At 46.6% G+C, this 22635-nt stretch overlaps 1 protein-coding gene across 2 annotated transcripts; it reads right to left on the bottom strand.

Moving 5' to 3' along the window:
* Positions 1-917: 917 nt before the first annotated feature.
* GPR4 (G protein-coupled receptor 4) lies at positions 918-21130 on the bottom strand. 2 transcript variants are annotated; one of them, XM_069755429.1, is made up of 2 exons: positions 20981-21130; positions 918-2168 (listed from the first exon to the last, which is right to left on the bottom strand). In XM_069755429.1, the coding sequence occupies exon 2, from the start codon at positions 1971-1973 to the stop codon at positions 918-920; it is 1056 nt and encodes a 351-aa protein (XP_069611530.1). In that variant the 5' UTR covers positions 1974-2168; positions 20981-21130. The 2 variants fall into 2 exon arrangements, with proteins under 2 accessions (XP_069611530.1, XP_069611531.1); XM_069755430.1 differs by having other exon boundaries at positions 20985-21130.
* Positions 21131-22635: the final 1505 nt, after the last annotated feature.

Here is a 22635-nt window from a genome sequence, read left to right as displayed (position 1 = left end):
TGAGCCACCGTGATAGTTTGTAGTAGATGGATTTATGTCCATCTTCTGGTTCACATCCCAGAGAGGCTCCCAGACACCTCAAATTGCCTCTTGCGCTGTGACCAGGGGCATAACTGTAATAGGTGCAGGGGTTGCAATTGTACCCGGGCCCTGGAGCCCAGGGGGCCAAAAATGTTACTGTGGCCCATATGAAAAGACCATTACTAGTAAACAGTTGTAATTATTGTGTGTTTCATTGGAGCTTTTGCATTGGGGCCAAGGAGCTTCAAGTTACGCCACTGCCTGTGACACTTACTTCTTGCATTAGAGGAATAATATTCAGATGCACTGTATGTGTGTATTCTTTCTCTGGAATAGGTGAATAGGTGACCATGACTGATAATTTTAGGGATAAGGGATAAGGGGGACCTGACAGCAGGTGCTTGTACTGCAGAAGTGCAGGTCTGGCAATCCTTATTGGTATGTGTGACACTGTGCCTGGCACAGCCTGATCTCCCGTTAGTAGCAGCTGTGTACCCCAGACTCTTCCTCTCCGCTGTTCCGGCGTAACTCGATTGCCCCTGCGTTCTGGATGTGTCTACGTAACCCACTGACTCGGCACACAGATGGCAGACAGGGCTGCAGGATGCCACACAGCATCGCTCTACCTGCACATCGCTTTCTGGAGCCTTTCCAGGGTGTAATCTCCAGATATAGAATTACACAGTATAGATTAAAATAGACACATACCCTTCAAGTTCAGCCAAAGCATGGAATAAGAGGTGGATGAAGGATAATTTAGAGATCTAATCCAAGAATTCACAGTTCTTGGCCAGGAAGTCTTGCCCTTCTTTTTTCCTTCTCCACAGACACTTAATTATAAGACATCAAATTCTTTTATTCTATTTTGTACATTCTCATCCAGTTCCCAATCCATCTCAGACAATGGAGCTTCCCCCCCTCCCACCCATCTCTACCATTCCCACCTGCTCCCCTCTTCCGCCAATTTCTCGGCCTCTTTCCCTCCAGCCACTTCTGTCCTTACCCATTGCCCATGCCACCACTCTACCTATTGCTTTTGCCACCTCTCCCCTTGCTCCAGGGCAAGCCAGGCAATAAAGGGCAGGATCAGCCAAGCAGTTCAGTGTGACCATTGCAAGGGAGGCATGATAAGCTGGGAACAAGCGCTCCTCTAGTGCACAGCTTTCCCCTGCTGCTACAGAACCTCCTCCTATCAAAAAGACCAAACTACGCAGAAGAAGCAGGGCATGATAGGGCCCATAGCATAGCAGGGCTACACAGGGAAGCCCCAGGGCGAGACGACGCACCCGTCTCTTCTCCCGTCGCTCACAGGATGCGCTGCCCCGAAGAGCTCGTAGTAACCCAGCATAGCACAAAAGCATTATTCCCCAGGGCAATAGAAACCCAGCTAGTACCCTCCCTACATTGGCCAACGCATCTCCTTTCCCAGATAAGGGGTAACTCTCGTAGCAGAAAGTGTGGTTGTAGCGGTCTTTGGTGATAGCGTCTCTGAACAGTGGAGGGGCATTGGCTGCCAGTTCTAGGACCCAAACCAGTGCAGAGACAGCTGCTGCAGAGCGGATTGGCCGGGCCCCAGGGAACCTCAGAGGATGAGCTACAGCCAAATAACGGTCAGCTGAGACACAGGACAGAAAGGCAGCACCCACGTACAGATTAGTATAGAAGATGAAGCCAAAGAGGCGACAGGCCCCCGGTCCGTACCCCCATACATCCCTCCGTAAGTAGTAGTCCGTCCAGGGCGGCAATGCACAAATCAGGAGAAGATCCGACAGGCTGAGGTTCAGAAGGTAAACTCCAAGTTCTTTTCCTTTCTGCACTTGCAGCCAAGCAGCCCAGAGAGCCAAAAGATTGGCCGGGAGTCCGACAACGAACACGAAGGCATACAGGGATGGCGGCAGCACGCCGTCCAGGTCAGAGTCTACATTGCAAGCATCAGGCGTGATATTAGACATGATAGAGGGAGGCTGCTAAGAGAGAAGTTCAGTTCTGTGTCCAGTTACATTTACTTTTCTACCATACATTTGGCGCTTGACCCCACCAGCTCTCTTTCTCGCCTTGGTGGGAGGCTCAAGGTAGCCCAGGTCCTTGGGATGGTAGTGCATGGTGGCTCATGATTCAGGCACAGCAGCCATCAGATACAACGGGGTCTGTGTGGAGATAAATAAGATTACGAAAACCATTAGAGAGAGGCAGTAGTGTAGGTGATGTGTACTGTGTCTATGTAATCGCTGGGTGCAGGAGGGCGCAGTGGTGTAGGTGATGTGTACTGTGTCTATGTAATCGCTGGGTGCAGGAGGGCGCAGTGGTGTAGGTGATGTGTACTGTGTCTATGTGTGATCGCTGGGTGCAGGAGGGCGCAGTGGTGTAGGTGATGTGTACTGTGTCTATGTAATCGCTGGGTGCAGGAGGGCGCAGTGGTGTAGGTGATGTGTACTGTGTCTATGTAATCGCTGGGTGCAGGAGGGCGCAGTGGTGTAGGTGATGTGTACTGTGTCTATGTGTGATCGCTGGGTGCAGGAGGGCGCAGTGGTGTAGGTGATGTGTACTGTGTCTATTTAATCGCTGGGTGCAGGAGGGCGCAGTGGTGTAGGTGATGTGTACTGTGTCTATGTAATCGCTGGGTGCAGGAGGGCGCAGTGGTGTAGGTGATGTGTACTGTGTCTATGTAATCGCTGGGTGCAGGAGGGCGCAGTGGTGTAGGTGATGTGTACTGTGTCTATGTGTGATCGCTGGGTGCAGGAGGGCGCAGTGGTGTAGGTGATGTGTACTGTGTCTATGTAATCGCTGGGTGCAGGAGGGCGCAGTGGTGTAGGTGATGTGTACTGTGTCTATGTGTGATCGCTGGGTGCAGGAGGGCGCAGTGGTGTAGGTGATGTGTACTGTGTCTATTTAATCGCTGGGTGCAGGAGGGCGCAGTGGTGTGGGTGATGTGTACTGTGTCTATGTGTGATCGCTGGGTGCAGGAGGGTGCAGTGGTGTAGGTGATGTGTACTGTGTCTGTGTGATCGCTGGGTGCAGGAGGGCGCAATGGTGTAGGTGATGTGTACTGTGTCTATGTGTGATGTGTACTGTGTCTATGTGTGATCGCTGGGTGCAGGAGGGCGCAATGGTGTAGGTGATGTGTACTGTGTCTATGTGTGATCGCTGGGTGCAGGAGGGCGCAGTGGTGTAGGTGATGTGTACTGTGTCTATGTGTGATCGCTGGGTGCAGGAGGGCGCAGTGGTGTAGGTGATGTGTACTGTGTCTATGTGTGATCGCTGGGTGCAGGAGGGTGCAGTGGTGTAGGTGATGTGTACTGTGTCTATTTAATCGCTGGGTACAGGAGGGCGCAGTGGTGTGGGTGATGTGTACTGTGTCTATGTGTGATCGCTGGGTGCAGGAGGGTGCAGTGGTGTAGGTGATGTGTACTGTGTCTATGTGTGATCGCTGGGTACAGGAGGGTGCAGTGGTGTAGGTGATGTGTACTGTGTCTATTTAATCGCTGGGTGCAGGAGGGCGCAGTGGTGTGGGTGATGTGTACTGTGTCTATGTGTGATCGCTGGGTGCAGGAGGGCGCAATGGTGTAGGTGATGTGTACTGTGTCTATGTGTGATCACTGGGTGCAGGAGGGCGCAGTGGTGTAGGTGATGTGTACTGTGTCTATTTAATCGCTGGGTGCAGGAGGGCGCAGTGGTGTGGGTGATGTGTACTGTGTCTGTGTGTGATCGCTGGGTACAGGAGGGTGCAGTGGTGTAGGTGATGTGTACTGTGTCTATTTAATCGCTGGGTGCAGGAGGGCGCAGTGGTGTAGGTGATGTGTACTGTGTCTGTGTGTGATCGCTGGGTGCAGGAGGGCGCAATGGTGTAGGTGATGTGTACTGTGTCTATGTGTGATCGCTGGGTGCAGGAGGGTGCAGTGGTGTAGGTGATGTGTACTGTGTCTGTGTGTGATCGCTGGGTGCAGGAGGGCGCAGTGGTGTAGGTGATGTGTACTGTGTCTATGTGTGATCGCTGGGTGCAGGAGGGTGCAGTGGTGTAGGTGATGTGTACTGTGTCTATGTGTGATCGCTGGGTACAGGAGGGTGCAGTGGTGTAGGTGATGTGTACTGTGTCTATTTAATCGCTGGGTGCAGGAGGGCGCAGTGGTGTGGGTGATGTGTACTGTGTCTATGTGTGATCGCTGGGTGCAGGAGGGCGCAATGGTGTAGGTGATGTGTACTGTGTCTATGTGTGATCGCTGGGTGCAGGAGGGCGCAATGGTGTAGGTGATGTGTACTGTGTCTATGTGTGATCACTGGGTGCAGGAGGGCGCAGTGGTGTAGGTGATGTGTACTGTGTCTATGTGTGATCGCTGGGTGCAGGAGGGCGCAGTGGTGTAGGTGATGTGTACTGTGTCTATGTGTGATCGCTGGGCGCAGTGGTGTGGGTGATGTGTACTGTGTCTATGTGTGATCACTGGGTACAGGAGGGTGCTGTGGTGTAGGTGATGTGTACTGTGTCTGTGTGTGATCGCTGGGTGCAGGAGGGTGCAGTGGTGTAGGTGATGTGTACTGTGTCTATGTGTGATCGCTGGGTGCAGGAGGGTGCTGTGGTGTAGGTGATGTGTACTGTGTCTGTGTGTGATCGCTGGGTGCAGGAGGGCACAGTGGTGTGGGTGATGTGTACTGTGTGTGTGATCGCTGGGAGCAGGAGGGTGAAGTGGTGTAGGTGATGTGTACTGTGTGTGATCGCTGGGTGCAGGAGCGTGCAGTGGTGTAGATGATCTGTACTGTGTGTGTGATCGCTGGCTGCAGGAGGGTGCAGTGGTGTGGGTGATGTGTACTTTGTCTGTGTGTGATCGCTGGGTGCAGGAGGGTGCTGTGGTGTAGGTGATGTGTACTGTGTCTGTGTGATCACTGGGCGCAGGAGGGTGCAGTAGTGTAGGTGATGTGTACTGTGTCTGTGTGATCGCTGGGTGCAGGAGGGTGCAGTGGTGTAGGTGCTGTGTACTGTGTCTATGTGTGATCGCTGGGTGCAGGAGGGCGCAGTGGTGTAGGTGATGTGTACTGTGTCTGTGATCGCTGGGCGCAGGAGGGTGCATTGGTGTAGGTGATGTGTACTGTGTCTGTGTGATCGCTGGGTGCAGGAGGGTGCAGTGGTGTAGGTGATGTGTACTGTGTCTGTGTGATCGCTGGGTGCAGGAGGGCGCAGTGGTGTAGGTGATGTGTACTGTGTCTATGTAATCGCTGGGTACAGGAGGGCGCAGTGGTGTAGGTGATGTGTACTGTGTCTATGTGTGATCGCTGGGTGCAGGAGGGTGCAGTGGTGTAGGTGATGTGTACTGTGTCTGTGTGATCGCTGGGTGCAGGAGGGCGCAATGGTGTAGGTGATGTGTACTGTGTCTATGTGTGATCACTGGGTGCAGGAGGGCGCAGTGGTGTAGGTGATGTGTACTGTGTCTATGTGTGATAGCTGGGTGCAGGAGGGCGCAGTGGTGTAGGTGATGTGTACTGAGTCTATGTGTGATCGCTGGGTGCAGGAGGGCGCAATGGTGTAGGTGATGTGTACTGTGTCTATGTGTGATCGCTGGGTGCAGGAGGGCGCAGTGGTGTAGGTGATGTGTACTGTGTCTATGTGTGATCGCTGGGTACAGGAGGGTGCTGTGGTGTAGGTGATGTGTACTGTGTCTGTGTGTGATCGCTGGGTGCAGGAGGGTGCAGTGGTGTAGGTGATGTGTACTGTGTCTATGTGTGATCGCTGGGTGCAGGAGGGTGCTGTGGTGTAGGTGATGTGTACTGTGTCTGTGTGTGATCGCTGGGTGCAGGAGGGCACAGTGGTGTGGGTGATGTGTACTGTGTGTGTGATCGCTGGGAGCAGGAGGGTGAAGTGGTGTAGGTGATGTGTACTGTGTGTGATCGCTGGGTGCAGGAGCGTGCAGTGGTGTAGGTGATCTGTACTGTGTGTGTGATCGCTGGCTGCAGGAGGGTGCAGTGGTGTGGGTGATGTGTACTTTGTCTGTGTGTGATCGCTGGGTGCAGGAGGGTGCTGTGGTGTAGGTGATGTGTACTGTGTCTGTGTGATCACTGGGCGCAGGAGGGTGCAGTAGTGTAGGTGATGTGTACTGTGTCTGTGTGATCGCTGGGTGCAGGAGGGTGCAGTGGTGTAGGTGCTGTGTACTGTGTCTATGTGTGATCGCTGGGTGCAGGAGGATGCTATGGTGTAGGTGATGTGTACTGTGTCTGTGATCGCTGGGCGCAGGAGGGTGCATTGGTGTAGGTGATGTGTACTGTGTCTGTGTGATCGCTGGGTGCAGGAGGGTGCAGTGGTGTAGGTGATGTGTACTGTGTCTGTGTGATCGCTGGGTGCAGGAGGGCGCAGTGGTGTAGGTGATGTGTACTGTGTCTGTGTGCTCACTGAGTGCAGGAGGGCACAGTGGTATAGGTGATGTGTACTGTGTCTATGTGTGATCGCTGGGTGCAGGAGGGTGCAGTGTTGTAGGTGATGTGTACTGTGTGTGTGATCGCTGGGTGCAGGAGGGTGCAGTGGTGTGGGTGATGTGTACTTTGTCTGTGTGTGATCGCTGGGTGCAGGAGGGTGCTGTGGTGTAGGTGATGTGTACTGTGTCTATGTGATCACTGGGTGCAGGAAGGCACAGTGGTGTAGGTGATGTGTACTGTGTGATCACTGGGTGCAGGAGGGCGCAGTGGTGTAGGTGATGTGTACTGTGTCTGTGTGATCACTGAGTGCAGGAGGGCACAGTGGTGTATGTGATGTGTACTGTGTCTGTGTGATCACTGGGTGCAGGAGGGTGCAGTGGTGTAGGCGATGTGTACTGTGTCTGTGTGTGATCACTGGGTGCAGGAGGGCGCAGTGGTGTAGGTGATGTGTACTGTGTCTATGTGTGATGGCTGGGTGCAGGAGGATGCTATGGTGTAGGTGATGTGTACTGTGTCTGTGTGTGATCGCTGGGTGCAGGAGGGTGCTGTGGTGTAGGTGATGTGTACTGTGTCTATGTGATCACTGGGTGCAGGAAGGCGCAGTGGTGTAGGTGATGTGTACTGTGTCTGTGTGTGATCGCTGGGTGCAGGAGGGTGCTGTGGTGTAGGTGATGTGTACTGTGTCTATGTGATCACTGGGTGCAGGAAGGCACAGTGGTGTAGGTGATGTGTACTGTGTGATCACTGGGTGCAGGAGGGCCCAGTGGTGTAGGTGATGTGTACTGTGTCTATGTGGATCGCTGGGTGAAGGAAGGCACAGTGGTGTAGGTGATGTGTACTGTGTCTATGTGGATCGCTGGGTGAAGGAAGGCACAGTGGTGTAGGTGATGTGTACTGTGTCTGTGTGTGTGATCGCTGGGTGCAGGAGGGCCCAGTGGTGTAGGTGATGTGTACTGTGTCTGTGTGTGATCGCTGGGTGAAGGAAGGCAGAGTGGTGTAGGTGATGTGTACTGTGTCTGTGTGTGATCACTTGGTGCAGGAGGGTGCTGTGGTGTAGGTGATGTGTACTGTGTCTGTGTGTGATCACTTGGTGCAGGAGGGTGCTGTGGTGTAGGTGATGTGTACTGTGTCTGTGTGTGATCACTTGGTGCAGGAGGGTGCTGTGGTGTAGGTGATGTGTACTGTGTCTGTGTGTGATCACTGGGTGCAGGAGGATGCAATAGTGTAGGTCATGTGTACCGTATTTGATCGCTGGGTTCAGGAAGGCGCAGTGGTATAGGTGATGTGTCTTTGTGTGATCTCTGGGTGCACGAGGGCACAGTGGTGTAGATGGTGTGTACTGTGTGATCGCTGGGTGCAGGAGGGCGCAGCAGTGTCGGTCATGTGTACCGTATTTGATCGCGGGTTCAGGAGGGCGCAGTGGTATAGGTGATGTTTTTGTGTGTGATCGCTGGGTGCAGGAGGGCTCAGGGTGTAGGAGGTTTGTACTATGTGTGATCGCTGGGTGCAGGAGGGTGCAGTGGTGGATTCATGGAAATGCTGAAAGGTGAGATGTGAGCCTCATTATGTGGACGGTCGGTGACAGAGTGAGCACAGCTGCACGGGGTCTGGCTTAAGGATCACATTTCCATTAGATTTCTTTAATACCATGAGCTTCACATGGAGAAAATAACGGGTAATTGCTTATCTGCTCAATTATTAAAATATTCAGAAAAAAGCACTAATTGCTACTGATGAGCATCTCTCTCGTCCAATCACAATTTACCATTTATTGAGAAAATGGGAAGATACTAAAGGGTTAATTATTATCAATCATTAAACTATTTATAGCTCAATGTCTGAAGATCTGTATTCATGGAATTAAAGTAGAATGATTATAGGGAAAGTTCATCATACTATGATTGTACCAGCTGTGTATATAAGATTATATACAGAGGCTGCCCAGGTTATACCAGCTGTGCATATAAGATTATATACAGAGGATGCCCAGATTATACCAGCTGTGTATATAAGATTATATACAGAGGATGACCAGATTATACATACCAGCTGTGTATATAAGATTATATACAGAGGCTGCCCAGGTTATACCAGCTGTGCATATAAGATTATATACAGAGGGATGCCCAGATTATACCAGCTGTGCATATAAGATTATATACAGAGGATGCCCAGATTATGCCAGCTGTGTATATAGGATTATATACAGAGGCTGCCCAGGTTATACCAGCTGTGTATATAAGATTATATACAGAGGATGCCCAGATTATACCAGCTGTGTATATAAGATTATATACAGAGGGCTGCCCAGGTTATACCAGCTGTGCATATAAGATTATATACAGAGGATGCCCAGATTATACCAGCTGTGTATATAAGATTATATACAGAGGATGCCCAGATTATACCAGCTGTGTATATAAGATTATATACAGAGGCTGCCCAGGTTATACCAGCTGTGTATATAAGATTATCTACAGAGGGCTGCCCAGGTTATACCAGCTGTGCATATAAGATTATATACAGAGGATGCCCAGATTATACCAGCTGTGTATATAGGATTATATACAGAGGATGCCCAGGTTATACCAGCTGTGTATATAAGATTATATACAGAGGCTGCCCAGGTTATACCAGCTGTGTATATAAGATTATATACGGAGGCTGCCCAGAATATACCAGCTGTGTATATAAGATTACAGTATATACAGAGGATGCCCAGATTATACCACCTGTGTATACAGTATAAGAATATATACAGAAGCTGCCCAGATTATACCAGCTGTGTATATAAGATTATACACAGAAGATGCCCAGATTATTCCAGCTGTGTATATAAGATTATATATAGAGGATGCCCAGATTATACTAGCTGTGTATATAGCATAAGAATATATACAGAGGCTGCCCAGAATATACCAGCTGTGTATATAAGATTATATACAGAGGATGCCCAGATTATACCAGCTGTGTATATAGTATAAAAATATATACAGAGGCTGCCCAGATTATACCAACTGTGTATATAAGATTATATACAGAGGATGCCCAGATTATACCAGCTGTGTATATAAGATTATATACAGAGGATGCCCAGATTATACCACCTGTGTATACAGTATAAGAATATATACAGAGGCTGCCCAGATTATACCAGCTGTGTATATAGGATTATATACAGAGGATGCCCAGATTATACCAGCTGTGTATATAAGATTATATACAGAGGATGCCCAGATTATACCAGCTGTGCATATAAGATTATATACAGAGGATGCCCAGATTATACCAGCTGTGCATATAAGATTATATATAGAAGATGCCCAGGTTATACCAGCTGTGCATATAAGATTGTATACAGAGGCTGCCCAGATTATACCAGCTGTGTATATAAGATTATATACAGAGGATGCCCAGATTATACCAGCTGTGTATATAGTATAAGAATATATACAGAGGCTGCCCAGATTATACCAGCTGTGTATATAAGATTATATACAGAGGATGCCCAGATTATACCAGCTGTGCATATAAGATTATATACAGAGGATGCCCAGATTATACCAGCTGTGCATATAAGATTATATACAGAGGATGCCCAGATTATACCAGCTGTGCATATAAGATTATATACAGAGGCTGCCCAGAATATACCAACTGTGCATATAAGATTATATACAGCAGATGCCCAGATTATACCAGCTGTTATATACAGAGGCTGCCCAGATTATACCAGCTGTGCATATAAGATTATATACAGAGGATGCCCAGATTATACCAGCTGTGCATATAAGATTATATACAGAGGATGCACAGATTATACCAGCTGTGCATATAAGATTATATACAGAGGCTGCCCAGATTATACCAGCTGTGTATATAAAATTATATACAGAAGGTGCCCAGATTATACCAGCTGTGCATATAAGATTATATACAGAGGCTGCCCAGATTATACCAGCTGTGCATATAAGATTATATACAGAGGATGCCCAGATTATACCAGCTGTGCATATAAGATTATATACAGCAGATGCCCAGATTATACCAGCTGTTATATACAGAGGCTGCCCAGATTATACCAGCTGTGCATATAAGATTATAAACAGAGGATGCCCAGATTATACCAGCTGTGCATATAAGATTATATACAGAGGATGCACAGATTATACCAGCTGTGCATATAAGATTATATACAGAGGCTGCCCAGATTATACCAGCTGTGTATATAAAATTATATACAGAAGGTGCCCAGATTATACCAGCTGTGCATATAAGATTATATACAGAGGATGCCCAGATTATACCAGCTGTGCATATAAGATTATAAACAGAGGATGCCCAGATTATACCAGCTGTGCATATAATATTATATACAGAGGCTGCCCAGATTATACCAGCTGTGCATATAAGATTATATACAGAGGATGCCCAGATTATACCAGCTGTGCATATAAAATTATATACAGAGGCTGCCCAGATTATACCAGCTGTGCATATAAGATTATATACAGAGGATGCACAGATTATACCAGCTGTGCATATAAGATTATATACAGAGGCTGCCCAGATTATACCAGCTGTGTATATAAAATTATATACAGAAGGTGCCCAGATTATACCAGCTGTGCATATAAGATTATATACAGAGGATGCCCAGATTATACCAGCTGTGCATATAAGATTATAAACAGAGGATGCCCAGATTATACCAGCTGTGCATATAATATTATATACAGAGGCTGCCCAGATTATACCAGCTGTGCATATAAGATTATATACAGAGGATGCCCAGATTATACCAGCTGTGCATATAAAATTATATACAGAGGCTGCCCAGATTATACCAGCTGTGCATATAAGATTATATACAGAGGCTGCCCAGATTATACCAACTGTGTATATAAGATTATATACAGAGGCTGCCCAGGTTATACCAGCTGTGCATATAAGATTATATACAGAGGCTGCCCAGATTATACCAGCTGTGCATATAAGATTATATACAGAGGCTGCCCAGATTATACCAACTGTGTATATAAGATTATATACAGAGGCTGCCCAGATTATACCAGCTGTGCATATAAGATTATATACAGAGGCTGCCCAGATTATACCAGCTGTGCATATAAGATTATATACAGCAGATGCCCAGATTATACCAGCTGTTATATACAGAGGCTGCCCAGATTATACCAGCTGTGCATATAAGATTATATACAGAGGATGCCCAGATTATACCAGCTGTGCATATAAGATTATATACAGAGGATGCACAGATTATACCAGCTGTGCATATAAGATTATATACAGAGGCTGCCCAGATTATACCAGCTGTGTATATAAAATTATATAAAGAAGGTGCCCAGATTATACCAGCTGTGCATATAAGATTATATACAGAGGCTGCCCAGATTATACCAGCTGTGCATATAAGATTATATACAGAGGATGCCCAGATTATACCAGCTGTGCATATAAGATTATGTACAGAGGCTGCCCAGATTATACCAGCTGTGCATATAAGATTATATACAGAGGATGCCCAGATTATACCAGCTGTGCATATAAGATTATATAGAGAGGATGCCCAGATTATACCAGCTGTGCATATAATATTATATACAGAGGCTGCCCAGATTATACCAGCTGTGCATATAAGATTATATACAAAGGATGCCCAGATTATACCAGCTGTGCATATAAGATTATGTACAGAGGCTGCCCAGATTATACCAGCTGTGCATATAAGATTATATACAGAGGATGCCCAGATTATACCAGCTGTGCATATAAGATTATATAGAGAGGATGCCCAGATTATACCAGCTGTGTATATAAAATTATATAAAGAAGGTGCCCAGATTATACCAGCTGTGCATATAAGATTATATACAGAGGCTGCCCAGATTATACCAACTGTGTATATAAGATTATATACAGAGGCTGCCCAGATTATACCAGCTGTGCATATAATATTATATACAGAGGCTGCCCAGATTATACCAGCTGTGCATATAAGATTATATACAAAGGATGCCCAGATTATACCAGCTGTGCATATAAAATTATATACAGAGGCTGCCCAGATTATACCAGCTGTGTATATAAGATTATATACAGAGGCTGCCCAGATTATACCAGCTGTGCATATAAGATTATATACAGAGGCTGCCCAGATTATACCAGCTGTGCATATAAGATTATATACAGAGGCTGCCCAGATTATACCAACTGTGTATATAAGATTATATACAGAGGCTGCCCAGATTATACCAGCTGTGCATATAAGATTATATACAGAGGATGCCCAGGTTATACCAGCTGTGTATATAAAATTATATACAGAGGATGCCCAGATTATACCAGCTGTGTATATAAGATTCTATACAGAGGGTAACCAGATTATACCAGCTGTGTATACAGTATAAGAATATATAGAGGATGCGCAGGTTATACCAGCTGTGGATATAAAATTATATACAAAGGATGCCCAGGTTATACCAGCTGTGTATATAAGAATATATACAGAGGATGCCCAGGTTATACCAGCTGTGTATATAAGAATATATACAGAGAATGCTCAGGTTATACCAGCTGTGTATTTATATACACAGGATGCCCAGGTTGTACCAGCTATGTATATAAGATTATATACAGAGGATGCCCAGGTTATATCAGCTGTATATAAAAATATATACAGAGGATGCTCAGGTTATACCAGCTGTACATATATAATTATATACAGGAAATGCTCAGGTTAAACCAGCAGTACATAAGCAATTATATGCAGAGTATGCCCAGGTTATACCAGCTGTACATTTACAATTATATATAGAATATGCCCCAGCTATACCAGCTGTCTATTTATATAATCGTCTAATGGGTATTTCCATCTGTTTGTCTGTCACGGAAATCCCGGGTCGCTGATTGATCGCGACCAATCAGAGACGGGCACAGTCCGGCCGCAAATTCTTTTTTTAACAGGGATATAGTGCCCACATTGCTATACACTATGTGGGCTATGTGGGCCCAGGTTATACCATCTGCACATATATAATTATATACAGGAGATGCCCACTTTATACCAGCAGTACATATGTAATTATATACAGAGTATGCCCAGGTTATACCAGCTGTACAGATATAATTATATACAGGAGATGGCCAAGTTATACCAGCAGTACATAAGCAATTATATACAGAGTATGCCCAGGTTATACCAGCTGTGCATTTACAATTATATATTGAATATGCCTCAGCTATACCAGCTGTCTATCTATATAATCGTCTAATGGGTATTTCCGTCTGTTTGTCTGTCACGGAAATTCCGGGTTGCTGATTGGTCGCGACCAATCAGCGACGGGCACAGTCCCGCCGCAACTTCTTTTTTTAACAGAGATATAGTGCCCACATTGCTATATACTATGTGGGCTGTGTTATATACTACATGGGCTGTGTTAGATACTGCGTGGGCTGTGCTATATAGTACATGGTTGTGTTATATACTACATGGGTGGTGCTATATACAACATCTCTGTGCTATATACAACGTGGCCTGTGTTATATACTGCATGGCTTGTGTTATATACTGCGTGGGCTGTGTTAGGCTACGTTCACATTCGCGTCTTTGGACGCAGCGTCGTTGCCGCAACGCACGACGCATGTAAAACGCATGTAATAACGCATTGTTTTGTGACGCATGCGTCCATTTTTGGCTTGATTTTGGTCGCAAAAAAATGCAACTTGCTGCGTCCTCTGCGCCCTGACGCTTGCGCCAAAAATGACGCATGCGTCACAAAACGCAAGATAACGCGTGTCCATGCGCCTCCATGTTAAATATAGGGGCGCATGACGCATGCGTCGCTATGCGTCCCCGAACCTGCACCCGACACAACGCAAATGTGAACGTAGCCTTATATACTGCATAGGCTGCGTTCTATACTGCGTGGGCTGTGCTATATACTACGTGGGCTGTGTTATATACTGCGTGGCCTGTGTTATATACTGCATGGGCTGTTATATACTGCGTGGGCTATGTTATACACTAACGTCTCTGTGCTATATACTACGTGGGCTGTGCAATATACTACGTGGCTGTTCTATATACTATGTGGTTCTATATACTACGTGGCTGTTTTATATACTACGTGTGCTGTGTTATATACAACGTGGGCTGTGCTATATACTACGTGGCTTGGCAATATACTACGTGGCTGTTCTATATACTACGTGGTTGTTCTATATACTACGTGGCTGTGTTATATACTACGGGTGCTGTTATATACTACGTGGGCTGTGTTATATACTGCGCGGGCTGTGTTATATACTACGTGGGCTGTTATATACTACGTGGGCTGTGTTATATACTGCGCGGGCTGTGTTATATACTGCGCGGGCTGTGTTATATACTACGTGGGCTGTGTTATATACTGCGTGGGCTGTGCTATATACTACTATACATATTCTAGAATACCCGATGCGTTAGAATCGGGCCACCATCTAGTACATATATAATTACCATCTATACAGGAGATGCCCAGGTTATATCAGCTGCACATATATAATTATATACATCAGATGCCCAGGTTATACCAACTGTACATAAGATGAGGGGTTATGGGCCAGTAATGCTGGGTACAGAGGAGTAGGATGAGGGGTTATGTAGCAGTAATGCCGGGTGCAGAGGAGTAGGATGAGGGAGTATAGGCCAGTAATGCTGGGTACAGAGAAGTAGGATGAGGGGTTATGGGGTAGTAATGCCAGGTACAGGGGAGTAGGATGAGGGGTTACGGACAGTAATGCCAGGTGCAGAGGAATAGGATGAGGGGTTATGGACAGTAATGTCAGGTGCAGAGGAGTAGGATGAGGGGTTACAGGGCAGTAATGCTGGGTACGGAGAATTAGGATGAGGGGTTACGGACAGTAATGCCAGGTACAGAGGAGTAGGATAAGGGGTTACGGACATTAATGCTGGGTACAGAGAAGTAGGATGAGGGGTTACGGACAGTAATGCCAGGTACAGAGGAGTAGGATGAGGGGTTATGGGGCAGTAATGCCAGGTACAGAGGAGTAGGATGAGGGGTTACGGACAGTAATGCTGGGTACAGAGGAGTAGGATGAGGGGTTATGGGGCAGTAATGCCGGGTACAGAGAAGTAGGATGAGGGGTTATGGGGCAGTAATGCCGGGTACAGAGAAGTAGGATGAGGGGTTATGGGGCAGTAATGCCGGGTACAGAGAAGTAGGATGAGGGGTTATGGGGCAGTAATGCCGGGTACAGAGAAGTAGGATGAGGGGTTATGGGACAGTAATGCCAGGTACAGAGGAGTAGGATAAGGGGTTACGGACATTAATGCTGGGTACAGAGAAGTAGGATGAGGGGTTATGGGGCAGTAATGCCGGGTACAGAGAAGTAGGATGAGGGGTTATGGGACAGTAATGCCAGGTGCATAGGAGTAGGATGAGGGGTTACAGGACAGTAATGCTGGGTACAGAGAAGTAGGATGAGGGATTATTGGGCAGTAATGCCGGGTACACAAGAGTAGGATAAGGGGTTATGGGACAGTAATGCCAGGTGCAGAGGAGTAGGATGAGGGGTTATGGGACAGTAATGCCAGGTGCATAGGAGTAGGATGAGGGGTTACTGGGCAGTAATGCTGGGTACAGAGAAGTAGGATGAGGGATTATTTGGCAGTAATGTCGGGTACAGATGAGTAGGATGAGGGGCTACAGGGCAGTAATGCCAGGTGCAGAGGAGTAGGATGAGGGGTTACAGGGCAGTAATACCGGGTACAGATGAGTAGGATAAAGGGTTATTGGGTAGTAATGCCAGGTACAGAGGAGTAGGATGAGGGGTTACGGGACAGTAATGCCAGGTACAGGGGAGTAGGATGAGGGGTTACGGGACAGTAATGCCGGGTACAGAAGAGTAGGATGAGGGGTTATGGGGCAGTAATGCCAGGTACAGAGGAGTAGGATGAGGGGTTACGGGCAGTAATGCCAGGTACAGAGGAGTGGGATGAGGGGTTACGGGCAGTAATGCTGGTTAGAGATTAGTGTTTTGGCCCCAGGCGATGGATTTGATGGTGTCAGGACTGCTGCTGTCAGCTACCTTGTGGTCTTGGTTAATTTGTCTAGACACTTTTTAAATGAGACTGCCCCTGCGACTGTCTCTTTTTGTGACAGGTCATTAGGTTTCGTCATGGGAGAGAAACAGAGGCAGAAGGGAGGTCATAGTGTGATTAATGTGCTGTCCACTTTGCATATAAATATTTACATATTAAAAGCGATTAGGAAACGAGACAACGCCACAGAGTGCTGCAAGGAACAGGCGGGTGTTGGAGTGACAGACAGTGCCAGGGGGAAAGAGCAGAGAGGGCGATAAGGGAAGAGACAGAGCTGATAGGAGAGTGCAAGTACACAGAGAAGCCAGCACCAGGGAAAGTAGTGTGCAGACTGAGACACCTGAGACAAAGCTCAGATGACAGACTGTCAGACCAGAGATACAGTGCAGGAGAAAGATCAGTAAGAACTGAGCAGTCTGCCAAGCTTCAACATGGAAAAGTGTGAAAGATGAATGAGAGCGGAGAGGATGGGAAACAGAGGAGAGTGCAGACGAGACCGCAGGAATAGAGACAGCTACAGGGGAGAAACAGTTCAGCAAGGGTGCAGAAATAGAGATGAGGAGAATAGGATATGATATAATCCAAGATCACAAATGAGACGGCATCTAAGCAGAATGCAGATTTCAGAGTTAGGGCATGTGCATACGGATGGGTTTGTAAAATCAAAAACAAGTTTTTGACTAGCAGCTGCTTTCACCAATGCTGCTTCAGAGAGTTTGGAGCAGTTTTTTGTTTACTGAAGCAGTTTTCTGAAGTGTTTAGGAAGAGTTTATTTCCCCTTTAAGTGTTATTTTCAGGCATTTCATTGGACAGTGCATAGTTTGGAACAGAATTAATCAAGAACCGCTTCAAAGAACTGACATGCACTTTCTTTTTCTTATCAGGTGTTTTTCATAGCCTGAAGGGGAAAATAAAGCTTAAAAAATGATCATGTGACCAGCAACAAAGTTTTACCCTAGAAATGGAGGATTTTATCAAGTACAGTATTACAGGAGTGTGGCCACTGTTAGAAGTGAGAATGCAGGACTGTCCAGGAGACTTCAAAGTCATGGATAAAAGTGCAGCATTACAAAGGAGACGTTAGGATTATGGATGAGAGTGCAGCATTACAGAGGAGAGGTTAGGATTATGGATGAGAGTGCAGCATTACAGAGGAGAGGTTAGGATTATGGATGAGAGTGCAGCATTACAGGAGAGAGTTTAGGATTATGGATGAGAGTGCAGCATTACAGAGGAGAGGTTAGGATTATGGATGAGAGTGCAGCGTTACAGAGGAGAGGTTAGGATTATGGATGAGAGTGCAGCATTACAGGAGAGAGTTTAGGATTATGGATGAGAGTGCAGCATTACAAAGGAGACGTTAGGATTATGGATGAGAGTGCAGCATTACAGAGGAGAGGTTAGGATTATGGATGAGAGTGCAGCATTACAAAGGAGACGTTAGGATTATGGATGAGAGTGCAGCATTACAGAGGAGAGGTTAGGATTATGGATGAGAGTGCAGCACAGAGGAGACGTTAGGATTATGGGTGAGAGTGCAGCATTACAGGAGAGAGTTTAGGATTATGGATAAAAGTGCAGCGTTACAAAGGAGACGTTAGGACTATGGATGAGAGTGCAGCACAGAGGAGAGTTTAGGATTATGGATGAGAGTGCAGCATTACAGGAGAGAGTTTAGGATTATGGATGAGAGTGCAGCATTACAGAGGAGAGGTTAGGATTATGGATGAGAGTGCAGCATTACAGGAGAGAGTTTAGGATTATGGATGAGAGTGCAGCGTTACAGAGGAGAGGTTAGGATTATGGATGAGAGTGCAGCATTACAGGAGAGAGTTAATGATCATGGATGAGAGTGCAGCATTACAGGAGAGAGTTTAGGATTATGGATGAGAGTGCAGCATTACAGGAGAGAGTTTAGGATTATGGATGAGAGTGCAGCATTACAGGAGAGAGTTTAGGATTATGGATGAGAGTGCAGCATTACAGAGGAGAGGTTAGGATTATGGATGAGAGTGCAGCATTACAGGAGAGAGTTTAGGATTATGGATGAGAGTGCAGCATTACAGGAGAGAGTTTAGGATTATGGATGAGAGTGCAGCGTTACAGAGGAGAGGTTAGGATTATGGATGAGAGTGCAGCATTACAGGAGAGAGTTTAGGATTATGGATGAGAGTGCAGCATTACAGGAGAGAGTTTAGGATTATGGATGAGAGTGCAGCATTACAGGAGAGAGTTTAGGATCATGGATGAGAGTGCAGTGATACAGAGGAGAGTTTAGGATTATGGATGAGAGTGCAACGTTACAGAGGAGAGTTTAGGATTATGGATGAGAGTGCAGCGTTACAGAGGAGAGTTTAGGATTATGGATGAGAGTGCAGCATTACAGAGGAGAGTTTAGGATTATGGATGAGAGTGCAGCATACAGAGGAGAGGTTAGGATTATGGATGAGAGTGCAGCATTACAGCAGAGAGTTTAGGATTATGGATGAGAGTGCAACATTACAGAGGAGAGGTTAGGATTATGGATGAGAGTGCAGCATACAGAGGAGAGGTTAGGATTATGGATTAGAGTGCAGCATTACAGAGGAGAGTTTAGGATTATGGATGAGAGTGCAGCATTACAGGAGAGAGTTTAGGATTATGGATGAGAGTGCAACATTACAGAGGAGAGGTTAGGATTATGGATGAGAGTGCAGCATTACAGGAGAGAGTTTAGGATTATGGATGAGAGTGCAGCATTACAGGAGAGAGTTTAGGATTATGGATGAGAGTGCAGCATTACAGGAGAGAGTTTAGGATTATGGATGAGAGTGCAGCATTACAGGAGAGAGTTTAGGATCATGGATGAGAGTGCAGCGATACAGAGGAGAGTTTAGGATTATGGATGAGAGTGCAACGTTACAGAGGAGAGTTTAGGATTATGGATGAGAGTGCAGCATTACAGAGGAGAGTTTAGGATTATGGATAAGAGTGCAGCATTACAGAGGAGAGTTTAGGATTATGGATGAGAGTGCAGCATACAGAGGAGAGGTTAGGATTATGGATGAGAGTGCAGCATTACAGAGGAGAGTTTAGGATTATGGATGAGAGTGCAGCATACAGAGGAGAGGTTAGGATTATGGATGAGAGTGCAGCATACAGAGGAGAGGTTAGTATTATGGATTAGAGTGCAGCATTACAGAGGAGAGTTTAGGATTATGGATGAGAGCATACAGAGGAGAGGTTAGGATTATGGATGAGAGTGCAACATACAGAGGAGAGGTTAGTATTATGGATGAGAGTGCAGCATACAGAGGAGAGGTTAGTATTATGGATTAGAGTGCAGCATTACAGAGGAGAGTTTAGGATTATGGATGAGAGTGCAGCGTTACAGAGGAGAGGTTAGGATTATGGATGAGAGTGCAGCATTACAGAGGAGAGTTTAGGATTATGGATCAGAGTGCAGTATTACAGGAGAGAGTTTAGGATTATGGATGAGAGTGCAGCATTACAGGAGAGAGTTTAGGATTATGGATGAGAGTGCAGCGTTACAGAGGAGAGGTTAGGATTATGGATGAGAGTGCAGCATTACAGGAGAGAGTTTAGGATTATGGATGAGAGTGCAGCATTACAGAGAAGAGGTTAGGATTATGGATGAGAGTGCAGCGTTACAGAGGAGAGTTTAGGATTATGGATGAGAGTGCAGCGTTACAGAAGAGAGTTTAGGATCATGGATGAGAGTGCAGCATTATAGAGAAGAATTTAGGATTATGGATGAGAGTGCAGTATTACAGGAGAGAGTTTAGGATTATGGATTAGAGTGCAGCGTTACAGAGGACATTTTAGGATCATGGATGAGAGTGCAGCATTACAGGAGAGAGTTTAGGATTATGGATAGAGTGCAGCATTATAGAGAAGAGTTTAGGATTATGGATGAGAGTGCAGCATTGTAGAGGAGAGTTAATGATCATGGATGAGAGTGCAGCATTACAGGATAGAGGTTAGGATTATGGATGAGAGTGCAGCATTAGAGGAGAGAGTTTAGGATTATGGATGAGAGTGCAGCATTACAGGAGAGAGGTTAGGATTATGGATGAGAGTGCAGCATTACAGGAGAGAGGTTAGGATTATGGATGAGAGTGCAGCATTACAGGAGAGAGGTTAGGATTATGGATGAGAGTGCAGCATTACAGGAGAGAGGTTAGGATTATGGATGAGAGTGCAGTATTACAGAGGAGAGTTTAGGATTTGGGATGAGAGTGCAGCATTAGAGGAGAGAGTTTAGGATTTGGGATGAGAGTGCAGCATTGTAGAGGAGGGTCTGGGGGTCACGCTGGGACATGCACATCACATCTCTTGAGTTAGTAAACTGCTCCAACTCCACACTTAATGAATTATTGAGAGGTCTCATCAGTTTTAGCTGTGGATATGTAACGTGATATATACTGGTATTCTCACCTGCCTTATAGAGGATAGCTGTCCGGAGATGGAGATGTAGTCAGGACCCCGAAAGATCTTATTGGAGTCGGTAGAGTGTTAGCTCTGCTGGTTGAGAAGTATCCTGGGCACAGTACTTGGCTGGACTGTACTGCGCTCAGCTTTAGCTATGGAGATGGAGATAGATCCATGGGCTGGGCTAAATATTAACCCTTCCCAGAGCTGAGCCTTACAGGGCACAGAGTGTGCAGAACCAGGGACCCAACTGGAGAAGAACATCCACTGTATCCATCAGGATCATCTCGGAGACCAGTAGCAGAGCCAGAACACCAAAATCCACATCATATTAGGAGTGAGGTCTATATAGTCTGGAGTGACAGGTGCACACAGTGAGGAGGTGTATGGTCTGTAGTGACAGGTGCACACAGTGAGGAGGTGTATGGTCTGTAGTGACAGGTGCACACAGTGAGGAGGTGTATGGTCTGTAGTGACAGGTACACACAGTGAGGAGGTGTATGGTCTGTAGTGATAGGTACACACAGTGAGGAGGTGTATGGTCTGTAGTGACAGGTACACAGTGAGGAGGTGTATGGTCTGTAGTGATAGGTACACACAGTGAGGAGGTGTATGGTCTGTAGTGACAGGTACACACGGTGAGGAGGTGTATGGTCTGTAGTGACAGGTGCACACGGTGAGGAGGTGTATGGTCTGTAGTGACAGGTGCACACGGTGAGGAGGTGTATGGTCTGTAGTGACAGGTACACACGGTGAGGAGGTGTATGGTCTGTAGTGACAGGTACACACAGTGGGGTGATGTATGGTCTGTAGTGACAGGTACACACAGTGGGGTGATGTATGGTCTGTAGTGACAGGTGCACACGGTGAGGAGGTGTATGGTCTGTAGTGACAGGTACACACGGTGAGGAGGTGTATGGTCTGTAGTGACAGGTACACACAGTGAGGAGGTGTATGGTCTGTAGTGACAGGTACACACAGTGAGGAGGTGTATGGTCTGTAGTGACAGGTGCACACAGTGAGGAGGTGTATGGTCTGTAGTGACAGGTGCACACAGTGAGGAGGTGTATGGTCTGTAGTGACAGGTGCACACAGTGAGGAGGTGTATGGTCTGTAGTGACAGGTGCACACAGTGGGGTGATGTATGGTCTGTAGTGACAGGTACACACAGTGAAGAGATGTATGGTCTGTAGTGACAGGTGCACACAGTGGGGTGATGTATGGTCTGTAGTGACAGGTACACACACAGTGAAGAGATGTATGGTCTGTAGTGACAGGTACACACAGTGAGGAGGTGTATGGTCTGTAGTGACAGGTACACACAGTGAGGAGGTGTATGGTCTGTAGTGACAGGTGCACACAGTGAGGAGGTGTATGGTCTGTAGTGACAGGTACACACAGTGAGGAGGTGTATGGTCTGTAGTGATAGGTGCACACAGTGAGGAGGTGTATGGTCTGTAGTGACAGGTGCACACAGTGAGGAAGTGTATGGTCTGTAGTAACAGGTGCACACGGTGAGGAGGTGTATGGTCTGTAGTGACAGGTACACACGGTGAGGAGGTGTATGGTCTGTAGTGACAGGTACACACAGTGAAGAGATGTATGGTCTGTAGTGACAGGTACACAGTGAGGAGGTATATGGTCTATAGTGACAGGTGCAC

This window comes from Ranitomeya imitator, chromosome 2 (genome assembly GCF_032444005.1).
Source record: "Ranitomeya imitator isolate aRanImi1 chromosome 2, aRanImi1.pri, whole genome shotgun sequence".
NCBI lineage: Eukaryota > Metazoa > Chordata > Amphibia > Anura > Dendrobatidae > Ranitomeya > Ranitomeya imitator.
This window is presented reverse-complemented; position numbering and strand designations above follow the sequence as displayed.